General features: G+C 43.0%; 2 protein-coding genes across 2 annotated transcripts; both read left to right on the plus strand.

The window, feature by feature from the left end:
* The first annotated feature begins 11,005 nt into the window (after window positions 1-11,005).
* On the plus strand, window positions 11,006-12,372 carry LOC6602447. The gene is made up of 2 exons (XM_002027446.2): window positions 11,006-11,024; window positions 11,078-12,372. The coding sequence occupies exons 1-2, from the start codon at window positions 11,021-11,023 to the stop codon at window positions 12,295-12,297; spliced, it is 1,224 nt and encodes a 407-aa protein (XP_002027482.2). The 5' UTR covers window positions 11,006-11,020; the 3' UTR covers window positions 12,298-12,372.
* Window positions 12,373-13,276: 904 nt separating this feature from the next.
* On the plus strand, window positions 13,277-15,323 carry LOC6602446 (tektin-1). The gene is made up of 3 exons (XM_002027445.2): window positions 13,277-13,697; window positions 13,757-14,031; window positions 14,089-15,323. The coding sequence occupies exons 1-3, from the start codon at window positions 13,335-13,337 to the stop codon at window positions 15,209-15,211; spliced, it is 1,761 nt and encodes a 586-aa protein (XP_002027481.1). The 5' UTR covers window positions 13,277-13,334; the 3' UTR covers window positions 15,212-15,323.
* Window positions 15,324-27,849: the final 12,526 nt, after the last annotated feature.

The raw sequence follows: 27,849 nt of genomic DNA on the forward strand, positions 1-27,849 counted from the left end.
TTAGAAATCTTCAACACGAAAGACTTCAACCTTTCCGATTTACGGGCCGAACATAAGCTTAGTCAGACTCTTTGTTGAATTTTCCTCGATTTATTTTGAGAAATTAATATCTGTGTTATTTGTTTTCTTACTTGTTAAAATACGGTAACATCTTTATGCCTGATGAACCGAATTCATCGGCTTGGGGATGATGATTTCTTGAGCAGAAGGACTGTTGAATGCAGTGAAACGTGCTGTCAAATGCATAAGACTGTGCAAATGGTCCGACACGGTCAGCCCAACATCTTCAGAGACTTCCTGTATACACCATAATACATATATCATTAAGAATCATCCAAAATATACAAGATTACAAAAATCTGGAAAGCCTTTAATTTTAAAGTTGCTCAAAAGCAAGTGATGATTCGATTACAGACTTTTTCTTTTATTCTGAGTTGTATGATTATTTATGATAATAAATAAAATTAAATTCAAATAAAATGTACGAATACATTAGGCGCTGAGACACGTACGTTTTTACATTGGGCCGGAGTCTCAAAAATTTCTACTTAGTGATTAGAAGTTTCGGAATTTCGTAAAATAAAAATTTGTAAAGAGTTGTTTAAAATTTCAAAGCTTAAGAAATGGTTGAACCTTTGGTAGTTCTTGTCAATATATCATTTAATATATCACAATGTCGTAATTCGATTTCTAAAAATATTAATAAATCTTCTCTGTACAAAATAATGGAATTGTATATTTGAGCTTTCAGTTCAATCATATGTCGAAATATCCAGATATGTAAATACCAGTGCAATGCGTTTTTGCTTATTGGTTTCTACTTTCAGGGTTTTACTGACTATTATTGGAACAGAGAGGGAAACACCTCCTTATATCATTTCCACTTTACATCTTGCCTTACGAGTAGATGTTGACGAAGATGTTTGCATCGGGTGGAGGCAGGGCAGCATCATCAGCATTATGAAACGAAATACATATGTGATGTGGTGTGAGTGTCCTCCATTGCCCAGTCCCGTTCGACCTTGTTCTCCTCCACTTCCCCCTCTACGTCGTTGGCTGGGTCGTTGCCATGACTATGTTCCGACTGTAACTGCCTCCCGTTGTTCTCTTCCTCTATGTTTGGGGGTCTAACTATTTATTTTTATGACTTAATGTAGATACGGTTTTGTCTGACACTGTGTGCGTGTGTGTGCCCTAAATGCTGCCATCCAAATATGTGAAAATTGCTCATTTCAAATGTCCCCAAAGCAGTATCGAGAGGGTGGACGGGAGGACGGGGCAAATATGTGTGTAGGCAAATTGCCTGTCAAAAATTTGTAGACAATTCCTTTTTTTTTTTTTTTTGCTTTGTCTGTTATTATTGCTTTTTTGTGTATTTCTGTTCTGATGTTTATCAGAAATGTTTGACGCAATTTTAGTAATAAAACCTGAGTATGTGTTTATTTTCAGAGTGTGTACAAACAGTGTTGGGCACCAGAACTAGAAGGAGTGCTATCCATTTAACAAGAATTTAAAAGATTTGAATTCCAGCAAAATATAATAATTTTTAGAGTTGACCCAAAGTGGTCCGCAGAAAGTACTTATGTAGATATAATCATATATCAATGGTTTTTTATTGCATATTTCTAGGCAGTGCAGCTAACGGATAAACATGTGATATGAAATTATTATCCAAGTATGCTGACGCAATATTATTCTAGACTTTACCAAACATTAAATCGAATTAAATGCACTCATGTCTTCATCAAAAGTTTACAAATAAAAATTCTATAGTTTTCGAAACACATTGTTCAATAACGAGCATTGAAACTCTCAAAGGGGACCCCTCTTGAAAATTATAATTTATATTTTCAGCCCCATTTGCACACAAACAGGAATCCATTGTGCAGAAATGCGTATATTCCCCACTCAAATCAATTTTGAAGCAAAACTTTTCCTTCAACTTTCCAGTATGGTGATATAGTGGTACGAGTACAAATACGGAAAATGATTTTTCCTAAATTTTGTCGACTTTTGGGGCATTAGAGAACCTAATGAGTTCAAGGCGAAAGTCAAATCAATTAGTTGGCAAATGATGATGAATGAATGGACTGCCACTGAAGAGAATATTCTCCTTAAACTTTATATTTTAAAGAGCAGGAAGGAACTTTTGTCGGAATATGAATATAAAGAGGTCCCCAAAGGGAAGGAGGCTGAAGAGCACCACCCGCCCGCACGCCTTGTTGCTGTTTTCGTGCCTATCACGCCTCTTGTGTTGCTGGCATTTTCTATTTTCCCCACTTTCTTCCACCCATCTCTTCCTTTTCCTTTTATACCATGCAGCCGGATAATCTTGGGCAGTTTTATGGTCTGGCAAAAGAGTATATTGGCTATGTGAATGAGAAGGGGAGAGATATTTGAATGAATTTTTCAAAAGGATGAGTTACAAGTTCAATTTTAAATCTTTCGAAGGTTTTACTCCAATCATGCAACGAATCTGGACGAAAATGTTGGTATTACAAGGTCTCTTATTCCATTTTGTAACCGCTTACGTCCCTTCTGTTCCCACAAAAGAGCATTTCACTTTGTCCTATGCCCCCATGAGCTTTGTCCATCTATTTTCTTCTTGTTTTATCCCTGGGCTGCTTTGTATGCAGCGCCTGCTATCAGTTGTTGGATTTTCAATAGCCGAGTGCACTTTTGTGCCTCAACGAGCCCAAAAGTAACACTCGAGAGCGCGGGTCTCGAGGTACTATCAACAAGAGCAACAACAGCAGCAGCACCAGCAGCCCCAGAAGGAAAAGCGAAAAGGAAAAACATATTCAAAATGCCAGCGCGCTGGGGGAATTGCATAAAATTCTGGGAACTTGCTTAGAGAGGCGGCTTTAAAAGGGAGCCCTTGATGATGGAGGAGCTAGAGCTGGTCCCCGTTTGGGTTTGGCCCTCTCTCAAAGGCTGGATGTAATTTGCTGTTTGAACAACTTGTCGCTGGTGACATTTTGGCAGAGCCTCAACTTGGGTGACGATGGGGTGGTGCCGGGTTGTAGGACGTACGGAGGTCGTAGGTGGGGTACCGCCTAACTAACTTCCTGAACATGGCTGATGACTTGTACGAGTCCTGTGCCCTGTCCCTTACACACTTCACCTCCTGAACATCCATGCTGCTGACTGCTCTTCAATCTTTTGTCTTGAAAACTCGTGTGCGGACCACGTTGTCATTGACATACTCCGCCGAATGACAACAGACTCTGTTGCAGCTATAGCTACAGCTACAGCTCCAGCTACAGCGACAGCTCCTGCTTCAGCAACGGCTACTGTTGATGTTTGAGTTGCAGGCGGCAACTATAGCAACTGACATTGGATGTGGCTAAGGGCCTCGGCTCAGCCATGGCCTGTGACCGGGATTCGGCACAAATCTGCAGCTAGCAAAATGTTGGGCAAAGCCAAGGCACAGTTATAGATATGTACATCACGGTTGGGTTGGGTTGGCTCGGCTTCGGTTTCGGTTTTTGAGTTTGCTTTTCTTTTCTTCTGCTGTTCTGCCTGCTCTGTTTTGCCTGCTTTGGCTTTTCGACTTTTTTTGAAGCCTGCGTATCAATCGGACAACGTGCCACTTGTTAACGCACAATGGACTTCTTTTCACAACGTTGATTGATATGCCTTTTCAGGGGGTTAGTAGGGGGACGGTTGGGAACTGAAATTTCGTTGTGGTTTTCCGACTACCAGTCGAGTTTCTAGAGGCTTTTGCGAAGAGGTGGGAATCTAGATTATCTAAAAGCATTACTCTTCTTTAAAGGTATGGCTAGAAATCACTTTTAAAAAATCAAGTAAGGAAACTCCTTAGATGGAGGATAAAATGTGGAAAATGTACCAAGACTAGGACATTATGTGCACTTCATATCACACAGACTGTCGACTTCGTTAATAGTTTGGTTTTTAGTGGACGAAAAACTGGGTAATCCTTCCGGAGTTCAGAGTTTTTCGTATGATCTGCATTCGTATGATGACATTTTAATGATGTGGTGTTATAATAGGCTCTAGGCTTCTACTTGTTAATTCTTCTCTGATAATTTTCCAAAGAAGTAATCTTGAACTATTCAAGTGATGTTTTGATACTATGATCTATACATTTATATTGTGAATCCACGCATTATAGTGGAGTTTTTCTAAAAACTGCTTAAGGGAATCAGAGTCTGAGTTTTCTGACTATAATTTTCGTCTGTCAACTAAGATGGAACAATCCTACATAATCTGAAAGGCTTTGTTCCGTATCCTAACGATTTCACCAAACCTTGGGTGAGCATAATGAGATCGCTTAGTCTGCTCTCATATCCCATTACAAGCCATCCATCACCCCAGCCGTCCACCCTCCAGCGACCTTCAAGCTCTTGTACGAGTACTCGACAACTTTTTATACCTATTCCCATTTTCACCGGGTGGCACCTTTTTAGAGTATGTTTGGAAAATATTGACAGAGCTATTATGTAGCGTGTACAAATTAATAGCAATGACAAGGTAAACACTCAAACCCTCGCTTACTCACACTCACAGCGGTTGAATACTTTCCCACACACTCACACCCACACCCACGCACACTCACACAGACGCACACTCACACAGACGCACACTCTATCCGTGTGGGGAAGAGATGTCTTTCAGGTGCGAGCTTTCTCTTTTAGTAAATCTCTTAAATGCTGTTTGCATGTTTGTACGTGTCTTTGTTGGCAAATTAACACACACACATACACATACACATGCACATACACACATTCATTGGGGGCATACGTGAGCCTACACAAACATATACACAGCCAGGGCAAACAAAAAGCATAGCCTACCTATGCGGGCGGCGTATTTATTTACGCCTTTGAGTGGTTTACGCCCAGCTGCCTTCCAGCTATCTATCCCCCTCACAGCCCCAGTCACAGTCCCAGTCGCAGCCCCTTTCCTTTTTCTCTTCCACATGTCACTCGCCAGTTTTCATGCTTTTTTATACGCGCACATATACATACATATTTGTTTTTACTTTACACTTTTACAAACAGTTTTTTAAACAACTTTGGCGGAGTGCGATCTGAATGGAATGGGTAAACATTTACGAGTACGAGTATGAGTGAAATTGCAGCCGCGGCTCGAGGTTCCTTTGAGTAATTGGTTCAGGGCTTTGGTTATGGGTTCCATTGATACATTCCCTACTTTAAGCTGACAATCTTTTTTCAAATATTTTTCAAAGCGTGCTTCAGTGTAAGCCTTGATTTAATCCGTGAATTCAGACCTGATTCGATTTCCATGAAGATTTGAGTTCACTTTGGGAAATACCTATTCCGCCTAAGAACTTTTATTTGTAGTTCACTCCGTTTTTTGCTGAAAAATAATTATTATGTTATTCCTTTATTCTAACCAAAAATACCTTTAAAACTTGAAATATATTTTTATTGCTTGAGTTTTGAAATATAATTTATAATGGTCACTGTCCCTGATGTTCCCTGAATTAAATGTTTCTCCCCCCACCAAACAACTCATATCCACTGAATATCCACATCCAAATACCAGGTTGCACATGCTTCTGATGCTCCAGCCCTGCGACGAAGCATGGAATATGGTATCCTTTCTATTCAGCCGGCTTCGGCTTCCTTCATTCATTTGCCAGCTGAACTTTTCGCTAATTAGTCTCTTCCTTAAAGCAGCTTTCAAGGACTTTAAGCTTTGGCATCAGTTTTTCCCTGGCATATCATAATCTTTAATAAACTCTGCCACCTGTCAAGCGTCAGCTAATTAAGCGCGCGGAGAAAACAAAAAATGGTCGGTCAGTGGGTCGATTGGGTCTTTTGGGGGATTTGGTGCGGCGAGCCATGGTGCGGGCTCGTTAATGATGTTGCCACCAGACAGCCACCGTCTCAGGCTCTAATTAATTAGCCAAGTTTGTTTTTGGTTTTTTGTATTTTGTATTAAATGTATTTTTTCAGCGAAAGTTTATTTAAAGCAACTTGATGCTTAATGAGTTGATGAGGATAGTGGAAAAGTGGGTCACTCTCGGCTGCAGTCGCTACTCCTTTGCTATTGCAGATAGAAATCCCAGCTAAACTTCATTCTCCTTCCAGTGTGGATTTTAGTTGAGAATGTTTTCTCCGTAGCCAACCCGCCAGCTGGCCATCAATAAACATAAATGGAAATGTTACACGAGTGCTTGGGCTTGCCTTCAAATTGGATGTTGTTTCCAACCATCCAGGGTAGAATCAATAAACAACGTGGCAGTTTATGCATATTTTTCCAAATATTATTATGCAATATAAATAGGTCTACTCGTACATTGGGTGGGATGTGCGCACAGTTCTGGCCAGAACTTTCGGCGAGAAGTACGGAGCCCAAATTATTGTAAAATAAACAAAATCAGACAACAATCAAGTTTTCGCACAGACTGTGCTGCCGCTGCTTGCCGCATCCTGTTGCCTGTTTTTCAGACCACCCGCACATCCGCCCATCCGCCGCACCTGCTACCGCAACAGCAGCACCAACACAACACCTTGGCCAAAGTTTTTTGTTTGCCTGCAGATTTTCCGAGCACCGAGTTTTGTTTGCTTGTCAATGCAGGACGCCAGAAAAGAAAACAACCAGCAAAATGTGCTCTCCCTGCGACTGTACTTGATAATGCTCACTGAGATTGCATAATGAAATCAAATTGGAAAATAATTTGCATTTTATAAAATAAAGTTTTTGTGTTTTGCTGGGAATGGCCACAAAAAGGATTTCGAAAGGTGTACTATGGGCAGCCGTTTGTTTTTCGGCAATTGTTTTTTCGAACTCTGAGAATTTTTTGTTACTCTTTATTTCCTTGGAAAATTCAAATTTTCTGCAGAAAATATTGTAGGTTGTTGAAAGACAATACTTTACTTCTGCCAGTGACACCGGGGAGTACTCTCTGTTGTAGGCGAGTACCCTCTCACCAGGCTAGTAACTGAAATGGAGAGACAGGGACCTAAAACTTAATTAACTAATCAACTCATCTGAGTTTTTCTCGCACATGTGTAAGCCTTTTTGGGAAAGTTTTCAAAGCGATCTAAATATTTGCGAAACTTTCGAACAGCCATTTCATTCCGTACACTCTTCTCTTCTGCCAACTTTATAAATTAATTGCTGCTTTCAGGCTAACAAATTTAAATGTTATAAGCCAAAGTTTATGCATTTAATAGGCGACTATTGAAATATCGGAAGAAAGTGCAGTGAGGGGTGAAAGTTTGTAAAGAATTCAGGTTGACATTTTGGGTCTGGCAGGGATTTTTGGTCTGGCCTTCTATACAACTTGTGATTGGCATTTTTATTACAATTAATTTATGGGCCTGCACGCTTGAATGCGAACATGAATATAAATGTCACAAATGGCGAACGAATTCATCAATCAATATTCAATTGATTTAATGAAATTATTCTGTTTGATTTTTGCCATTTTGTTTTTGCCCCGTTCATAGTTTACAGTTCACAGTTCACAGTTCAATTGTGCGCTCTGACCTCAATTGCATTCGAATACTCGAGCATGGAATACATGGAAGGCGTACAGCAAGGATGGGTAAAGTTTCCTTTTAATTGCTTTTTACATAATTCACGCTCATTTATCCCATAACTGACTGACAAATTACAAGACCCTAAAGAGACAATGAGCGGTGCCTGGCAAAAGCATGCCAATTTGGTGGAGAGATGTGTCGAGAGATGCCACTTAAACCTGACACAAACAAAACAAGCACAAAACAGGGAGATGGGTATGGGGATGGGGTTGCATGTCCTTTCACATGAACAGCTCATAAAAATGCGATGCGAGCTGACAACACTTTTGTGTTTATGTATGAGTGAAGGTCCTGAAACCATTCTGTAAGAGTACTCGTGCATCCCCCATCCCCCATCCCCCATGCCCCGTCCCCATTCCGCATCACCCATCACCTGGCTTAGGTTTCATGCCTGCAGCAGTGCCACAGTTCTTCCTACCAACACGCAATCCTGTCATGCTCTCAGCCAGCACTCATTCAAAATGAGAGTTTATATGATATACGACGAATGTACGAACTTGTCTGCGAGAAGAGTGTCCTTTTCTGCCATTTGCCTGCTGTTTTGCTGGGGATGTGTTAATTACAGAAAAATTGCGAGAACCTGTATTATTTACATTGTTATCAAGATTGAGCCTGAGATTCCCATTGTGTGGCCCTTGTTGCGTGTCTCTCATATAATTGCATCCACGAGGAGGTGTGTTTGTCTCTCTCTCTCTCTCTCTCTCTTTCTTTCTCTTTGGGTTTGTGCTATAGTTAGGGGAATGTCCGACTATTGTCTCAGGGTTAGCTTCTGTTGTAAGTGAATACCCCTCGGGGCTTCTGAGGGATTTGCTGCGATCCAAATGAGGGAGGGGGAGCATTTTATGTATGCCTCATGATGATAGAAGACATGTTTATGTTTTTGGAGCTTATTTCGGGTAAAGATAAAATATGCAAGTATATTTTAAATTCTAAGCTGGTATGGTATTAGCTGAGTTCTTCAACTAATAATTACAACATAAAAGTAACTTACATGGAATACTATACTGGTTTGCAGTGAATCCGTTTTGTTTAGCCTTTGAATGATCCGCTGGAAAAAGGAATAGATTTAAACTGCTGGAATGCGTCTATATATCTTGGGACATTACTTATTGTGAATGTACAATGTTCTTCACTTCTCCATGTGATCAGCATGTATCAGAGTTTTCTATCATCCGTTTTGGCCCTTCGGCATTCTTCTCTGGAATTCCACTTTAATTGTCTTTTGCCATTCGGCTGAGGCTTGTCTCCTTCTGTGCGTGTATCTGTGCGAGTATCTGTTTTTGTGGCATTGTTCCTACGATTCTTGTTCTTGGTCCTTGGTCCTAGGTCGCTCGTGCTGTTGTTATTGCATTCCTTTGCTTTGGTTTTTCGTAGCGCGTAAATAAATTTCATATCATGACATTTATTACTGACCCTTAAGCTCCCCGCCGACCCCCAATCACAATCCGTATTCCAAAGCCCACGAGCCCAATACATGTGGGCTTGGAGATTACCAACAGTTTTCCCCAGCTCCAGCTACAGCTACAGCTCCAGCTCCAGCATCAGCCCCAGCCACATCCCCGGTTCAGCCTCCACGGATTCCCAATGGCTTTTTCCACAGCCGCAGCGGTTACAATTTTCATTTAAGATTTGCTTTCCTTTTTTTAGTTGGTGTTTTTCCCAGGGTTTCTCTGTGCCCCACTCACATACACATACATTTTGATTTATTTTAGCACTCAATGGGTGGGGTGGGGTAGTGTATAGGTATGGTGTGGTATGGCTTGGTGTGGGGCAAGGACAGTGGGGCCGAGGGTGAACAATGACGAGAAATGCAAAACAAATGCAAAGGAAATGAACGGGGCCTGAAATGAATGCAAAATGAAAGGCGAGCGTGTGGAGATGGAAATGTAGATGGAGATGAAGAAGATTAAATGTAAGTGGAAGACGGCACACAGAAACAATTGTAGTTAATTTACGCGTAGAGAGAAATGCATAACAAATTAATGAGAGGTCCACAATGAAGGAGCACAACTCCTGTGCCTGTCCGCTGTCCGTGCCCCGGGAGAGGACCTGGACCTTGGATCCGTGAGATTCTCTTTTAAAGTTTACTTGACTGTGAAATAAGCGGACAACGGAGGATCCTCGGAATGAATGAACGAATGAATGGGGAAAAAAACGCATTGTCTTTGTCTTTTGCATAATTTATTTATATTTTCATTTTCATGGAGCGTAATTCGCGTAGTTAAGAAGAAAGAAAGGGAGACGCAGCAGAAGCAGATGCCTACATTTCCGCCTCAGCAAATAATTACAAGCTTAATAACAAATTTAATATTGCCGAGGCAGAGACCCGGGCCGAAGTCCGAGTCCGAGTCCGAGCCCGAGACGGAGCCATTTTATTTATTACTTACCCTTTGCTCAGCCTTTATCTGCTCCTCCGCTTTGCTGTGTGTTGTGTGTGTTCCTTCTCAACTGTTGATATTCTCATACGCTTTTTGCGTTTTAATGAGACGCCCTCCCTCCAGCGGCCGATGGGTCCTCTGTTTGCGCACCAATAACAATGAGCATGTCCCTCCTGTGACCCTTTTATTGCCGTCCATTCGGTTACAGTCTTTGCCATTAAAGCACGCAAAGGCATACACACTCGCGTGCACGTACTCGGCTCTTATTTACACTTGTCAGCCCCGGCAGCCACCCCCTGGAACACGCTGTTTGTCGCTCTTTAAGTTGTCTGAAGAGCTGTTGGCCTTGCAATTAGTTAAGGGAGCATGTCAGGACTTCTTCTATTTGTTTCGCTTGTTGCAGCGCAATTTTGAAGCAATGTTGCGCTCTGGGCCACTTCAGAATTACTAAACACACAGAGCACTTGAAGATGTTCCCTGATGCTCTGACTAATTGCCAAGCAAGTCAAGTTCTTGGCCAGCAGGACAAAGGCAAGATTTGAGTGGCATTCTGACTGAAGATCCTCAGCGAGACATGAATAAAGTATAACATTCAAACTGAATTTATGAACTGATTTAAGTAAACTATAAGAAACTTCTGTAGCCTTCACTTCACAGACTGTAAGTATTCCTACCACGATGTCTGCGAAGCTTTTCATTTGGTATATCTAATACAATAAGTAGGCATGTGAATAGAGGAGAAGAACGAAACGGTTGCAACTGAGAAAAGAGCGCCTGTACGTTATCGACACTCACAGAGAAAATGGTAGACAACGCCAGTAAGCACATCGAGCACATCGTTTCTTCGGCTCGCATTCGATTAAGAACCAAATGACATCGCTTGGAGAATCAGAAATAGAGAGAGAGAATAGTTCACTAGTATTAATGTATCAACTAGTATCTCATGTATTTAAGTCAATTCTTTAAGATAGCCATTATGTTCTTTACAAATCAGCACAGCTTTGAGTTATAGCTCTTTCTTACTGTCAGTTTTATATAACATATAAGCTCGTAGAATACATATTTTTAATATTATCAGTAAAATTCTCCATAAAAATCCTAAGAATGGGTAAGATATGTACTTAGTTCCTCGCAATCACTTTAATCGGTTATTAAAAATAGCTTCAGAAGAAGATACAACTAAACTGATGTTGGACCCACCGCTCTTTGTGCCGTGCGACTTGGATACATTTCGAGACCCGAATAAGAAGCGCGTTTTTAGTGAGGCCTGCGAGGAGACGGATAAGCTTAGTGCCCAGGATGAGATCAGTGTATCGAGTATTATATCGGCTCTGCTGCGGCCCATCGAGCCCTCCGATGACCAGTATCGGGTGTGCGACTGGGGCATCAATCCCAAGCAGTTTCTGCCCGTGAAGCAAGCCGTCATTTTTAAAGAGCAGCTGTATATCTCCAAGCTAAGGAACACCAACTGCAAGCTCAACGAGAATCTGAAGATTTTCTTCGAGCGCGAACTGAAACAGATTGGAAGATTCTGCCTGAACGTGGAGGAGGCCTACGATGGATACGTGGTCTTCAGCAGCAGCAAGATGAAGAAGGGCAAGGGCATCGTCGAGTGTGGCCATCAGCTGAAGGGGAAGTACGACGAAAAGTTTCTGCTGATCTGCGAGAAGCGCATGGAGTTCGATCGCGTCGATCATGCCAAGATTGAAAAGACCCTGGAGCTAAGAAACCATGCGGATCTTCTTCTCACAGCGATTCGGGCGACGAAGATCAACGAGGAAACCCAGAAGTTCAAGGCCCGCATCGACATCAAGGATCGTGATCATGTGTTTGTGCTCGATGGAGGCATCATGCTCCTCATGCGGCACTTGGTGTGCAACAATTTTGTGGGCGACTTTGAGTACTACACCATGAACCTCTACGGCCGAGTGCTACGCTGCAATCTGGTGGTGCACAAAGAGCGCAAGGTGGTACGAATCTTCTACCGGACCTACAAGAACACCGTGCATATTGTGACCCAGCAGTGCTTCAACGATGAACTGCAGGATGTGGCCGAGACGTTCATGACCCCCGAAGGCCGCATTGCCCTGCACTATTGGCGCGGCTACAACTATTTGCTGCACGCCGCTTGCATCCCGCCGAAGCGCAAGGAGATGATTCTGCCCAAACTAGAGCTGATGTGGCGTCAGAACACCCAGCTGGCCAGGAAATTCAGAGAACTGAAGGCCCTAAACTATGACAATGCCATAAATTACCTGGAAGGTCACTCCGAGCTGGCCGACTTCATGCAGGACTATGTGCTGAATCTCTTACGCTATAAGCCCAGCAACGTCCTTGAGTTTTCCATCATGTTCTTCCAAAACATGGCCGCTAATTCCTAGTTAAACCAAAACGCTTAATTATGCTTTAAATTGTCAGTCTTAAGTCAGAGAAGTTCTGGAATAAACATCAATCGTTTAGACTATAAAATATTTCAACACTACCTCTCCGGAGCAGAAGCTTCCAATAGATCTTATAATATTTCCTATAATATCTTCTAATATCTTTTATCGCAACTATTTTTAATTACCCTCTCGGAGGGTACTAAACAACAATACTAAAAGATACAAAGCAACAAAATGTTTACATAGTATAACACTATCGGGACCTGCCACGTTTTGCTGTGGTGCACATTGTAGTCGCACGGATTAGAAATGAGGATAACTCAATTGATTGCTTCGTTGATGAACAATAATATCTAGAGGTTTGAAGCTGATCTCCAATTATAAAAATTTCGTCTTCGCTGAGCCGTTCTCAACTGATGAAATACCATATATTTTTCAGTCCTTTTAGTGATAGTGGGTAAATAGATACGACTCGCTCAGACAGAAGAGAGAGCGCGTTGAGCGTTGAGGGATACCTTAGGTGAAAAATCTAGTTTTTGTCTTTAACGTATATTAGGCAAAGAGGTGGATTTTACCTTGCATGCGTGGAATTTTCTTTTTCACCCCAATATATAAGAAATGTGTAGTTACCGTGTAGTTGCCATGTAATAAATTAGAGTCGCCCACACAGTAGCCCCGCTGAGGAATTCACTGTCTGGCGTGTTGCAATGGAAACAGATCCGAATTCTAATAGACACCCGACATATATATATAGATTTAGTATACCAAAATCTGAGCAAATGATTTCAGAAAAATACCTACTGTATAACAGTGGATACGGTATATTCGAGGCTTTTGACAAAGGCAAAAAGCAATCTAGTAACCGTTGCCATACCCGAAAGGCAGATTGAATGTTTATGTCCTTTAAACAAGTGAAACGAAATTTTCAGTCAGAATCTATTTCACGAACAAAGCAAAAGCGAAGCGGAGAAAAAATTAGTTTAAAATAAATATTCTTGTTACTTTTTGTGGTCTTGTGAGTAAGTTAATTGAGGATGAGTTGTGAGGAAAAGAAGACGCCGCACCAGGGAGACGGGGATTGCCAAGCCAAGGTCAAGGACCTAAATCCTCCGGCAACATGTCCGGCTCCATTGATCTGTCCACTGCCGCCAGATCCTCCCTCATTTCGACTGAAGAAGGCTCCGAACCCGGCTAAGGTGGCTTTAGCACCGTACCCCGAAGAGGCTGCCCAGCAGAACATCCACCTGACAGTGGTGGGTCCGGCCCAGGAGCACCAGAAGCTTCAGGCCGATCTCCAAGCCGGAGTAGATCACCAGCAGAAGCAGCTGGCCGACATGCGAGCAGATCAGTACAATCAATCGCAGAAACCCATCTTTACGGAAGAAGTTCAGTTTGCCGTGAGTATCTAAAGTCTTCTAAAGTTTTTCCGTTTCCCTTAATAATCTGTTCGGTGCAGCGTGCCATGGACCCGAATAGGGACAACCTTCAGAATCCGCCATGCTATTTGCCGCAGGCGGGCGACGATCTGCCACACAAGGATCAGCTGATGCCAATGGGTCCGATCGGGCCCTGGGCTTCTGGCAAGGTCGATTGGAGTCCTATGGCAGGCCTGACGGGAACACGTCCTGTGGTGGATCGTTACTCGATCACTCGCTTCAGTCCTAACGAGTGGAGAACAAGGAACCATCAAACGATTCAATTGATCAACGGAGTGCTGGACAAGGCGGATAAGTAATGACTATCTAGTACCCTGATCAGAATGCATACGTTAAACACTTCCTCCCGCAGAAATCGCTTTAGTGCTGCTACAGAGTTCCAGCGACTGTCGGCGTTGGTCACGAAAACCCAGGCGGAAACTACCGACAAGCTGAAGCTGCGATCCCAGTTGATTGGTAAATGGAAGAACACTCTGGAGAATGCCATTAAAGCGATGGCCGACGAGATATCCACAATGGAAGTGGAACGCATAAAGCTGCGCAAGTCACTCGTGATACTCGGCGTTCCGGAGTCAATTGCCAAGGAGTGCATTGAGAAACGCGCCTCTCGTCCCGACACGGAGCTGGTGAGGGATCAGACCGAGGAAGAGCTTGTCAACGAACTGGCTCTGATTGCCGAAATACGGCGCCTGCTGAAGAAGACCCTCGAGGACTTTGAGGCTCAGCAGGTTGAGAATCGCACGGCCAGGCAGCGGTTGGAGTACGACTGGAGTGATAAGAAGGAGGCCTACGAAATCGATACCCTCAACCAGGGCCTCAACAACAACTCACGAACGATTATGTTTCGGCCCGGAGCTGTGCGTCAGCCCCCAGAGCAGGCATCAGAGAAGTACTGGGAGCATTTCAGCATGGAGACACTCGAGGACTGTGAGAAGTGCCGCCAGAAGTCGGTGGCCCTGCGCGCAACCCTCAACTCGATCCTGATGAACGCCGCCCGGGACATTCGCACCCAGGCCGATATAGTAGAGAAGGCTCTTACGGCGCGCATCAATTGCACCCAGGAGGCAGTGCAGCGTTTCGAGAACGATCTTCGCAACATCCTGCAGACCCTCGCCGACACCGAGACCCGCATCCTCACCATTCGCCGTCGCGTTCGCAGCTTCGATTCGGCCATGAAGGTGGCCCAGACGCGAATGGACAACCGCAGCTATCGCCCCAATGTCGAGAACTGTCGAGACGTGGCCCAACAGGACCTCATCGACGAGGTGCACACCATCCAGAGCAGCGTCTCCGCGATGCTCCACGAACTGGACGAGGCCGAGCGGGTCAAGAGTGATCTGGTGTCAGCACGCGCCGTCCTCGAGCGGGAGATAATGCTCAAGCGCCGCACCCTGTTTACGGATCGGGAACGCTGTATGCTGCTTCGCTCACACTACCCATCGGCGAATGCCCTGAGCGGCTCGGCAACGTTCTAGATAATGGTTCTCCTGGAATGGATCAAAATTGTTGAGTTATATTTTATATGGTTCTTTGACGTAGCAGTATATGAGATGCACGTTTAAATAAATTGTAAATGCATTTTTTGAACAGCTCGCAAAAGAGATTGTTAGTTAAAGCTAGGGTTATCTTCCGTCACTCCCCTAGACACTTAAACTAATTCTAGCCTTTTGTCTTTAATTCGTTCGGTAGTGGGTGCCACATATAGAAAGCATATACAGAATATTGTAATATTATTACTGTCCTTAGCGTTCTTAATGCTCTTTTGTTGATTCAAATGGGGAAAGTTTTTATCAGGCTTCTGTTTGGCCTTCTACGACTATGCGGACTTCCGCATTAGCCCGAAAGCTCTTAAGTTGTTTTTAATAAATGCAATAAAATGCCATTAGAGGACAATCAGACACGTTTGGAAATCCATATAACTGAAAGAAATATGTTGCCAACTTCCCATTCGGCCCTTTCGCTCCCTAGCTCCCTCTCACACGTGTTGGCTTCAGTATTTACCGAAACACGTTCAACAGCTAGAACAACACGTACTCAATTTAGAGATACACTAGCTGGGAGAGAGGGTGGGCTGTGGCAATGGTGGGGGGGTGATATTGATTTGGAGGTAGTTGAACATTTGTTAATGTTTGCCTTCCTCGGAGTAACAAATATTGGGACAGTCCCCCGGCTATTGGCCTCTTTCAGTATTTGGAAAACACATGAAGCACGGTATGGATAGGATGTTGTGTCCTGCGTCCGCTCTGAAGCCAATAAATTACCCATCGTACTGTACGACCAGGGTGTAGGAATTCCACACTGAAATGGAAAACTTTATGACTCGTTGAAATTATTTTCACTTCTGAATTTCAGTTTTTATATTTGTAAACTATTTCCACAGCGGGAGGGCCAAAGGTCATTGTTGTCCGTACACGGCCACTCCAAAATTCATTGTCACCCGCAAAAATAGCCAAAAAAGAATTCCAAGGGAACTATGTAACATGTCTCCTTTCTGTCTTGCAATGGTTGTGCTTTGGTCCTGATTCTGGTTCTGGTTCTGGTTCTGTCTCTGGTCTCTTCGTCCCTATTCGTGCGAAGCATTCGTCGGCCAGGATTTATTGCCTCTGAACGTGTTGTTTTTCATATTGTGCATCGCTTGGCGGGAAGCAAAGGGTTGACGGGGTAAAACGCTGGGCGGAAATTTTTCCTGATGGATTCCCAAAAAGTTTGCATGGTTTCCTTGTGCTCCATTTTTTGGGCAAGGTCAAGGATTGGATTGAGCTGACAGGTGGATGAGGGATTGGCTGAGAATTTTTCTTGCTGTGGCCCGTAAAAATGCTGGGTAAATGCTACAAATGGTCGAGCAACCAGAGCTCTTTACGGGATGTGTCAAAGTCTACTTTCAAGATAACTATTTCGAAAAATACTTTTTGAAAATCTGCATGAAGATTAAAGAAAGAGAATCATCTAATAGGAAGTTTGAAGTTTGAATATACTTTCAGAAGAATTGCCTGAATTCACAAAGTTGTTCATTCGAGTCTATTTAATCCTTATCTCTTTGGGCCCTTAAATTGTATTCACTTACATTCAGCAACAGTTTTGAGCTTGTAGCGAATCCAGTTGGATAAACTCCTATAAACCATTCGAGCATACTGGAATGTGCTTTCAAACCGCCGAGTAATTGGAGAATTAGGTTCCAAAACGACAGGAGACCCCAGCTATCGGCAGCATCGAAAAGCAGTTTCGTAAATTTGTACTCTACTTTGTATCTCATCTCCCACTCTTCAGTTCTGCATATGCATGTATGCATGTATGCACATCGTTTTTCTTATGTTTTGTTGTGTGCTGTGCTGTTAATATTTTGTGATGCCGGTAAAAATCACAGCGTGATTTTTTTGGCTCCGATGCCGCGTGCAAAAATTGGCGACCGTTGCCGCATGCCTGTTACCAACCTGCACGCCACCCCTTAACCACAGCAGTATTGCCTGTTTTTGCGTTGGCACCATGCGGCGGCTAAGAAAAAATCTGTTGCATACTTTTGTGGTGGAAGCGCAAACATTTTTGTACATCCCGCTGCGATGAGTAAAAAATGGTCTTCATAGAAGGTGTGTATATGTGTGTGAGAGACCTTTATTCTATGACTTGTTTAAAGTGCGATCCGTAGGCTACTTGAGGCAAACTTTTGGGAAACTATTCGCAGTTGGAGATGTAAAGTTTAATGCCTGGCTGGCGGAGGGGTTGGTGATGGGGACGGGATGCCGCCACACCTTCGACCCTGGGAGGCAATAATTTAACTTCAACGCAGCAAGACATGCAATTTAATTTTAACAAAACCTGACATTATCACACCAGCCAACAACAGGCTCCATACAGCTCCAGCTCACACACACACAGACACAAATACAGAGGGCTGAGAAGGGAGTGAGCGAGTCGGAGGCAGGAACACTGAGCGGTAGCTGCAACACAAAGTTAGTAACATAATAAGTAGCAATTTTCGGTTTCCGCTTTCCGGGCCAAGCGGCAGCAGCGTCAGTGGCTGCAACCTACCATAAAAATACATAAAATTACGCCAGCTAAAAGAAAAAGAGGAAAACTCTTTCGCAGAGGCGGGCAAAGGCAAAGCGAGAAATGCCAGCCACTGGCATCAGCCTGGGGCTGAGGATGGAATTGGGATTGGGATCGTGAACGGGAACGGGAACGGACTGAGGGGCGTGTCTGGTTGCCAAGAAAGTAACTGCATGCAGAGTAAATTGGAATTTTATAGCTGCAACTGCTGGCTGGAGCTGGCAAAGGTGCAACCAGCTGCTGGCACGGCCCGACTTGGTGTCTGCAGCCCATGCTGCTGAAAGTGAGACGCTGACTTGTGCTTTGGGTTCCAGAAAACAATTTCAGCCGAATAATTTCCAGTCAATTCACGCGAAAAAAGATATACATTTAAAAGGTTGATTCCAAATCATGTCACAAATGGTTTTCGAAGTTAAAACTTCTTCAATTTCTAATATTCTACCTTGCGGGTTAATTATTAAGCAAATAATAAATAACTCCGAATTTTTCTTTCTCTGTTGCTTAAAAAGATGCTCTTCGTATAATTGGCCGTTTTATCTTCGCACATTTTGTATACATTTTATTAGCATCGAAATGTTGGCGATATCGCTTCATGGAACACCAACGTTGCCCTATTCCAACAAATGAAGATGCTGCCTGCTGCAATGGCAGCTAAATTAGTTAGAGGCCACCTTCCGCCGTCATGCCAAAGTCACTCAAAGCGGCGACATCAGCGACAACGAGCACGATGATGATGAGGAGGAGTCGAAGCATGAGCTGGGGATGGGGATGTGGATGTGGCGAGAGTAGGACAACAAAGGCTGCCGCTCGGTCTCGGTGGTCGGGGCTCGTTAGCATTTTACAACACTGGCATCGGTTGCAGCACGTAGCACGGCACTGGAACTGGCACCGGCACCGGCATTCGCCGCTCCTAAGATGATTTGTGAACAGTTGCAACTTTTTGTTGCCGCCTCCGGCAGCCATTTTTGATATTATTTCTGAGCTGCCTCTGCACTTCCGTTTCCGCTTCGGCCTGCGCCGTCGACTTGCAGGACTGCATGTAAATGGAGTTTTTTCCTGATCGCTTATCAGATGGAGAGGGAAAGAGCTGCTGGTGTACGCGTGTGCGAGGCATATAATTGAAGTTAATGTGGGTGACTGTTGATTTTATCTCTGCTGTTGACTTGTTGACTTTGCGGGTTAACTGTTGCAATGTTTATGACTTCATTATGCTAATAAAAGATATCACTTTTTTGTGCGTGCGAGTGCGAGGAGAACCCCTGTTTTCTGTTTTAGTTTTTGCACACATCCCGGGCTCTCGTGCAGCAAATGAATACAAAGTGAGTGGCAGAGAGACAGCTTGGTGAACAAAAAGTTTTCTCGCTATCTGTTTGTATCTTTATGAAAGATTTCCCAATATACTCGTACCTAACTGAGGCGATAATAAGCTTATTCGACTTTGAATGAGTTTTGAGCCATTACTATTAGATCCAACAATTGGAAAACGATTAAAACTCGAAAAAACCGCTGAGAATCATAAAACTAGACTTAGTTTTAAATATTTACGTCATTAGTGCCGAGAATGGAAAATTAAAATGGAATGCATTTTTATAAATATATATTAAATAATTATTTTAATTAATATTTTTCCTACAAATCTAAAACAATATATTTATTTTAAAAATTTTAAATTGTTGAAATATGGGAAGTATTTACAAGGCTTTTAAATAAATTTATATTTAAATCACTGAACTCAATTTAATTTACTTAAATATGTTTAAATTTAAGTAATTCCCATTGTAACTCTCATTATTATGTTCTCACATTTGAAGGAGTTGGATTAGTGGAAGAGTAAAACGTAATAAATTAAATCTCATAGAAAGTGGACTGGTGAAATAAGTGGACAAAATTGTTAAATAATTTGTGCCAATACATATTTATAAAGAAGTATTGCTGCTTTATTGTTATACGATATATAGATTAAAGCAAACTAATGGAAAATAATCTATGAACTAATTCCCAGATAACTAAACATTTCAGTTTGAATGAAACAACTTGGGGTATGAACCGTGGTATGGTGCAGAGTACTTAGAGCTAAATCTTTACTCCCACTCGTGCGGCCATTTTTCGATGTTTCACATATGACAGCCTCAGTGCCACAAAAAAAACATTTGATGCATTTCACAGCCCTGACCAACACTTCCTCTCCATGCGCCGCACCTGAGTTCGCTCCCCTCGACTCCGCCTCCTGCAAACAAGCCGATTAGCATACGTTTAGCCCACTAGACGGCACAAGCCACCAAACTCCCGGGCAACCACAACTCCGCGCGAAACCCATTTCCAGCACAGCACCGGAGAGCGGGAAAATCAGTAGATCGTGTCAAAAGCATCAACCGAGGCCGAGGCGCAGTGCACCGCAAGCTTCAAACCAAACCAAAATTCGCTGCTCTGTGTCCGGCCTGTGTACTGGGGCTTGCAGGCCCGGAACGGACTGGTCTGGTCCTGGTGCTGGGTCTGGGCCTGGGCCTGGTCAGCGCTAATGCGGCGTGAATATGCAAGGTACGATGGACGGAGTGATGTCAGGGGCCAGGCAGCCACGGCCACGTTATCATCATCAATGCACGATTTTTTGGGCCGCTGTCAGGCGCAAATGTTTGTCGAGCTTCAGCTCTCTCTTCCCCTACACCCTGCCGCACTGGGATTCCCTGTTGTACTAATGTGCGGTTTGGCGGTCGTCGGGAGATTAGCCCAGACCCTGCACAGGGCCGCTGCTCGCTCCCTACAGACCAGGAACGCCCTTCTTTTCGTGTTGACGTTACCTGAAAAATCAAAATTCCAACACGCGCGGATTGTCTGGCATTTTATTACCAGGAATGTTGACGCTCAACCTGCAGAAATGATTGAATGACATGCCCAAAGAAGGGTGGAGAACGAGACGAAGGCGCTGACACGTTTTACACACTTCAAAAATGCAAAGAAACGGGAGTATCGTTCGCCATGGAGCCGAACAAAGATGTTCTCTTTGAGTTCCCTTGTGTGTTTTTTGTCGGGGAACAAAAATACCACTAGAGATGAGGGTATAGAATAGTTGGGAGTATTGGGAAACATGCCATATAAATGCAAGGCATATTTTCGACAGAAAGAGCACTCGGTGATCCGACATTTTCAAACACAGTCATTTGGCTAGGAATTCACTTTGATTGGGAGTCCAGATGGGTCTTGCTTGAAAAGGCGAAAAACGTACGTAAGGAGAGAAAAGAAAAGATTAAGTCATGTTAAATTAAAAATGTCTTGATGCTGTAAAGCACCATAGCTTTTAACATGAAAAGATTCACACAAATTCCTTTTTCTTCCTTTCATTTTGTTACTTTTTCCTTTACTTTTGAGCGTTTTAAATTACCAAATAAGAAGGTCCGGCTAGGTATAGTTTAGATCCATTCTTCCCGGTATACATATATACGTATAAATGATTCCGCAAATTTGTTTGAGATATCGCTACTAAATTACAAAAACCTGTTCAAATTTAATTTAATGTTAATACTATTTAATATTTTGTGCCTATTTTTGCTTATTTCATTAAAAAACTGATCTGATATTTTCTAATTGATTCGTATTTTGATATAAATTTGGGTTTATGATTCTGCATATTTCTTGTGGCTATATTATTTTATAACCTTATATTAGGCAGACCTAAGAGCTAGAGCATCCTATAGCAGCCATAGACATACCCTGAACCTTCCCATTCCTTCCTCCACTTTTCACCTTTCTCTCTCTCTCTCTCTCTTTATCTCATTGCAAAGTGTATAAAAAAAGAAGCCTTAAAAGTTAAAACTCTGACTCAGTTGTCGCTCGACTTTTGAGCTGCCAGAAAAAACTTTTTCGTCTCACGCACCCTCAAACATCCCACCCACGTCGCATCCAGCACATTCTTTGTTTGCGCATTTGAATCTGTAAGTGTGTATGAGGGTTTGTGTGTTTGCGTTTTCCCGTGTATGTGTGAGCCGCCATTGAGCTGTTTGTCTTTTAATTGTTTGCACTTAAGTCGTTTGTTTGTTTGTTTGTTCGGCTGCGTTTGTCTGCCTCGCAGGTTATGACTTTTGTGAGAAAAGTCGTTAGGAGAGCGCTCTTCCAAATTACAGCCACAAAGTATGAAACGATGTTTTTGGTGGTGTGACTCTGCGTTAAAGGCGCGGAATGTCCATAGGATGATATGTCGGAATTTTGAAAGGGTGTGGTAGAAGTAACTATTTGCCTGCCAGAAGTTAAGAAGGTGGAGAAAACTTATGAAGCTGAGGAACTGTCTAGTCATAGACAGGAACACAGGTATCCAATGGAAACCAATTAGTAATTATAGCTTTAATCTTCCGTATCAAGGTAAGAGGAAAACATAGCAATTAAAATACTTAAGCAACTGTCCAAAAAATCTACAAAAGACATAAATATTTATATTCAATGAAAAACGTATATTCCGTAAACTCAGTTTCGAAGCTATCACATTCATGGCACTTAAATAGTAGGTAATGATTCTTTTTAAAGCTGCTACAATCCATAAAACATTTAAAAAAAATGTAAATACCATCGATTCTCAAGAGTTTTAATCCAATGGAAGCCCTTCATCAAATGGATGCGCTTAGCAGCCAAACGTCTTTGACCAAAAAAAGCTAAAGCCAAGTTTCGTAACCAAGTCAGACACACAGAGAGAAACACCCACTGGCACACAGATACATAGATAGAACACAGAACACAGAACACACCTGCAATCAAATGCAATGCCAATTGACTTATCTGTGCGGTCATTCCATCAGCGTTTGCACTCCCTCTGACTGAATGCTCGGCAAACTTCTCCTGTCCATCAGATCCGGCAATAACAAAATGTTTGCCCTGACAAACAGCAGCAGCAAAAGAGGCAGCAGCAGCTGGGAGAGAGGACAGGCTGGCAGGCCGAACGAATGCAATCTGAATCCTTAACCTTAACGCTTGGGTAAATTGATACACACATCAAAGTTGCGTTGCAACAGCCTCAAATCTTTTCGTAAATCAAGCAAAATGCAAATTTTCCCAAAAGCAGAGGACCCCAGAACGGAGCGCCCCAACGTTGGAACGATCCGATGAAAGAAGAAACCGCAAACTCACTGAAAACTGGGAAAAACAGAAAAGGAAATGCGAAAAGAAATGGTTGTCCAGCAGAGCACAGTTTGGCAGTTGAAAGTTTTTGGGGGTACCGAAATGGCTGCCAGGTAAACGGACGACGCCGGGTATGCCGCAAAGTATGCAGCCCCCCTCACCTGTCCCTCGAAAAAACCTTATTTATCACACGTACTCGTATTTCCCTGGCCCTCTGTCTCTATTTGGCCTCATAGTCCGCACCCTTCCATTACCAGATTTGGTTTTTGAAATCGCATACGAATGCTGGCCAATTGGATTTGGTTAGCATGAGATCCCTCTCTCTGTGGTTATCCAGGCTCGGGGTTACCTTCTCCCTCTCTCTGTGTTTGTCTCGTGTTTTCGCCATGGAAAGACATGCTCATGTTGCCAAACATTTTCGCACCTTACGCCAATGGTTTTGACCATTTTGACGCCTGCTTCCGCTGTCGCTGCCGATCAACTTTCTCTTTAGAACGTGTCAATCGGCTATTTGATTTGCGACCTCTGAACGGCAGCCGAAACGGCACAACGAAAGAGCACTTCCACTTGATTGAACTGAAGTACTCCTTCCCAATGCAATTTTCACTGTCCTGAGCCCGTTTCCCATTCGAGTTTGCATAATGCAATTTCGGCTGCAATTAAAACAAAATTTATAAATGCCCGACCAAGCCAGTGAGAGTCGTTGACTGAAACAACTGCGGGCCATTTTTGCCTCATTTAATTAAACAAGGAAGGGAGCATGTTTTATTTCAATTAGCTCTCCTCTTCCTCTCCCTCTCCGGGCAGAAGGAGCAGAGTCAGGCACTCGTACGTATGCCTCAAAGGGGAAATCGTCGTGCCCAAAGTGGAAGTTGCAGCACACACAAAAACCTGTGCAAAATAATTAAGTGCATGCAACAATTTCCCTGCCACGCCTAACTACTGCCAACACAATGGGGAGCTGTGGGTTGTCGGGGGGCCAGTGGCCCAATCGAGAGTGACAGGGTCAGAGTTGGGGGGATGTAAAATTGGGAGGATTGGTGGTGAGGGGGCGAGGCCATGATATTGAACCGGGGCTGGCTTCTGTCTGGGGCGCGAGTTGATGGGGAGAATGAGAGCACATTGCATGTAGGAAAATGGAAATCTGCATTTAATTTATTGATGCAACAGCGGGCACAGCGGCGGCAGCGAACGAATGGCAACTTTTGCTGAGGATTTCATTTCACTTCGCTCCTCCGTCCCAGTGCCAGTGCCAGTGCCAGTGCCAGTGCCAGTGCCAGGCCCGGCCCGGCCCAGCGCCTAAGTGTATGCAGCGTAAAATTGTTAAATGCGCGCTTAATCTGCATATAGGCGTGGTCTCCGCTGCGCTTACCTCCTGCATGCCTTCATGTCGGGCACCGAAATTGTTTCATTTACCCATTAAAATGTACAGGCGAAAATGTTAAACACTTTATTGGTACCGGCATCGCGGCAGAGCCGGAGCCGGAGGCGGCGGCGGAGGCGGTGTGACAGGTCTACCTCCGATTGCTGCGGCTGTTTGCCACGTTAGCATATCTGTTTTTCATGTTCGCAATGCTAATCGGCCAGTGTCCGCCTGCCTGTCTCTCTCTGCTCCGTCCCTGTCCCTGTCTGTTCCCTTTGTGTGAATGGGCTTAGGAAAGGGATGCGGGCGACTTTTTCAGTCGTGTTTTTGTATGATAGACCCCTAGATAGTTGCCATGCGTGTTAAGAAAGACTTTGCTGTCGTTACTGTTTTCAGGAATTTAGTTTTAAGATATAGATAGACGTCACTCTACCTAAAATCTGTTTCCTCTACAAGGATTGGTGGGCGATAGAGAAATTACTAGCATTATTGAAGAAGACACTACCTCGAACATTTATAAACTTTACGTCTAATAGGAGGATAACTAATTGAAAATTCTTAATCATTTAACTGAATTATTAATGTAGGGAAGGACCTGTTACAACTCATGATCCGATGTGATCACCAAATGGTGTACAAAAATTGAAAAAGCTATAATTGTTTTAAGAAAAAACTGACTACAATGAGAACTATCTGCATCACCACAAATTTAAACTTAAACACCCTTAAGCTTGAAGTCAAAAGAGATTTTCGCTGAATGGAACACTTTTGCTGGTCCTTTCCAATAAAAAAATGATTTATAAAAAACTTTAAATCCGTTCAAAAAATTGAAAATTTCCAAATATCCAAACGTATTGGATACGCTTGATATTAAACATTCATTGCTCAAAGAGCGTAATTGAAATGGACTTTTGAAGCATTTTTGCTTCATTGTGGACTGGGAAAGGGGCAGTTCCCAGTCCACAATTTTCAGACCACCCTCTCTATCTGTCTTTCCACTAATGTATTCCCTGACGTCAGCCATTTACTATTTTTAGTTTCAACATTTGAACTTTTTGGTGTCTTTTTGTTTATTTTTATTTCTGTTCAGCCGCATGCCACGTCGAAGTCCATTCTCTGCACCGTTCCCCGTTCCCCGCGGCTGTTATTTTTGGAAAGCAGCCAAAGATCAGGCCGGGAGCCATATAGAGCCATACACATTTGTAAACTCAGCTCGGAACTGGCTGAAACCTCCTCTCCTCTCCGTTTCGCTCCGAGTGGACTGGAGTGGAGTGGAGTGGAGTCGCAACCTTTTTGATTAGATTACGCAACGTAAAACTGGTTTGCAAATTGAATAAATGACTTTTGCGTTGCCAATATAAAACGTGTTTGAAATTTTTGATTAGCCAAACACACGGAACGCGATGTTGGACCTTTCTGACGTACCAACGGAAAAAAATGTGAAATAGAAAACAAAACAACGACAGCGCAAAATGAACCGAAATGGCAAGGGCCCAGACATGGAGACTAAAATGTTGTAGGCCCACTCAGGACTCCGGTAGGTTCTCGTCCTCTTCCACATTTTAGAGAAGGGACTCCCTGAACCGAATGTAATTTGTCAATTTTGTTGGTCGCCAAAGGAGGAGGCGGTGGAGCAGGGGAGTACGGACAGTTTTGTGGTCTACGTGTCGTTCAGCCCAGAGATGGGGGAGTCAAGGAGGGTCCAATTAAAATTCATTAAACGTAAATTAACATTGAAGTCGGGCATTAAAAATTAACTAGAGCCAACAATGAAATGACCTCTGAAACCTGGCGGAGGAGGACACCAATTGAGCAGGGATTTGGGAAGCCTGCAAACTCTAATCAGATCCAGGATTCAAATTAGGAAATCGGACCAAAATTTTTCTCATATCTCAGATTTGATGGAAAAAATTAAATTTAAATGGGTTTTTCGAACAATTGAAAAACATATTTACATCCGGAAACAACGAAGTCGTTGTATTGTATGGGAAAATCATTAAAAAATCTCTTCTGCAAAGCTTGAGCTATTTAATCGTCCTACGTTTTGAGTTCTAACGCTGCCAAGATATTCCCAGTTTATTTTTCAAGTGGATATAATGCTGGACGCTCAAATCCAATTCATGCTTAATGAGCTATGTAATATTTGCATTTCGTTCTCACCCTTTAGCACTAATTTTGCTGGCCTGCTCAGAGCGCCAAGAACTGAGCGACATTTTATTTTTCTTGGCAGAGTGCCCCTCGAAGCAAGTCGTGCCATTGCTTCAACTTCAGCTTCAACTTCAGTTTTTTTCGTTAAAGTCTTTTTTTCCCAGTTTTGGCAGTGGAGCAGGGCTCATAGAGAGGTCGCATAAATCCATTACAGATTGTGCATGCAAGAAAGAAATCAGAAGCCATAATTCAATATTAAATCACTCATACGCCAGGTTAAACCAATTCCACAGAGTCACAAGCCAAATGGTAAATGCATCCCGGGCACAACAAGCAGAACAATTAGTGTGTCACTCACTGAGGATAGTGGAGAAAAAGAGAACCGAGAACTGAAAACTGAGAAATGAGAAATGGGTTTGTTTGCGTGGAGGTGCAGCAGAGTGGAGAAGGGGTCCTGCTCTGCTCTTAGCCAAATGAAAACCTCAAATGTGAAACTCTGCTGTGGGAAAATCTTCTTGGGCAAAATCAACAAAATATTTCAAAATAACAAATGTGGCCATTGGTGCAAGGGCCAAGAGATGGAACCTGGTACAGCATCTCGAATGACAAAGTGCTTGCAAACGCACAATATTTGTCTAGGTCATGCATATCACAGTCTGTGAGGCTACTGGGAGCACTTGGACATGGAAACCTTCCTTCCCACTCAACCTATTCGTGGAAAAGTCTCTCCCTTCCACCGATTCCAATCCAGTTTACCAGTTAAATGCAAACATAACACAAAGGCAAATACACAAAACGCAAGACATATTAATCAGTGTAAGACAGGGACAGAGAGAGACCATAGCCCATAGCCCATAGCCCATATCCATGGTAGAGAGAGACAGACAGAGCAGTGTGCGAGCGAGAGGTGGCTTCAGAAGAGGTATAGAAGCAATTTGCAGCATTGGCTTTGGTTGGCAAAACAAATAAATTGCAATTTGTGTAATCTTAACACCTTGAGGCCAAAATCAATGGAGAACAAAGTCCAACCAAGCTTCAAGCCCCAAACCTCCATTCCCTTGTATCGTATGCTTGCCTGTGAATGTGTGTGTGGTGTCAGGTGTGTGGCAAAATATTTACAATTAAACACAAAAGCCCCAAATGTTTAGAAACTCACATTGTTGTCGCCTGCTGGAGAAATATCTTCAATTCCATTCATTGAAATTGAAATTTCATTATATTTGTACTCTATCCTTTGTCTGTGTATGTATGTGTCTCTCTCATTGTATGGCTGCGTGTGTTTGTGCAATGGAGACAGGTTTATAGTGGATTGTGGAATACATATATGGTTAAAGTTTAAATCATATTTAATTTTAATTACAGCACACCCGTAGTTTCCTCTATGAAAATTAAAACAAAAACTTTGAGCAGTGCACAAAGAGTAAAAATACTGTCAAGAAAATTCTACATACAATT

Source organism: Drosophila persimilis, unplaced genomic scaffold, assembly GCF_003286085.1.
Source record: "Drosophila persimilis strain 14011-0111.01,24,50 unplaced genomic scaffold, DperRS2 tig00000124-arrow-pilon, whole genome shotgun sequence".
NCBI lineage: Eukaryota > Metazoa > Arthropoda > Insecta > Diptera > Drosophilidae > Drosophila > Drosophila persimilis.

Coding starts and splice junctions, on each gene's coding strand:
- LOC6602446 (XM_002027445.2), top strand. CDS start 13,335: ATGAGTTGTGAGGAAAAGAAGACGCCGCACCAGGGAGACGGGGATTGC. Junction 13,698..13,756: donor CGGAAGAAGTTCAGTTTGCC/GTGAGTATCTAA, acceptor TGTTCGGTGCAG/CGTGCCATGGACCCGAATAG. Junction 14,032..14,088: donor GTGCTGGACAAGGCGGATAA/GTAATGACTATC, acceptor TTCCTCCCGCAG/AAATCGCTTTAGTGCTGCTA.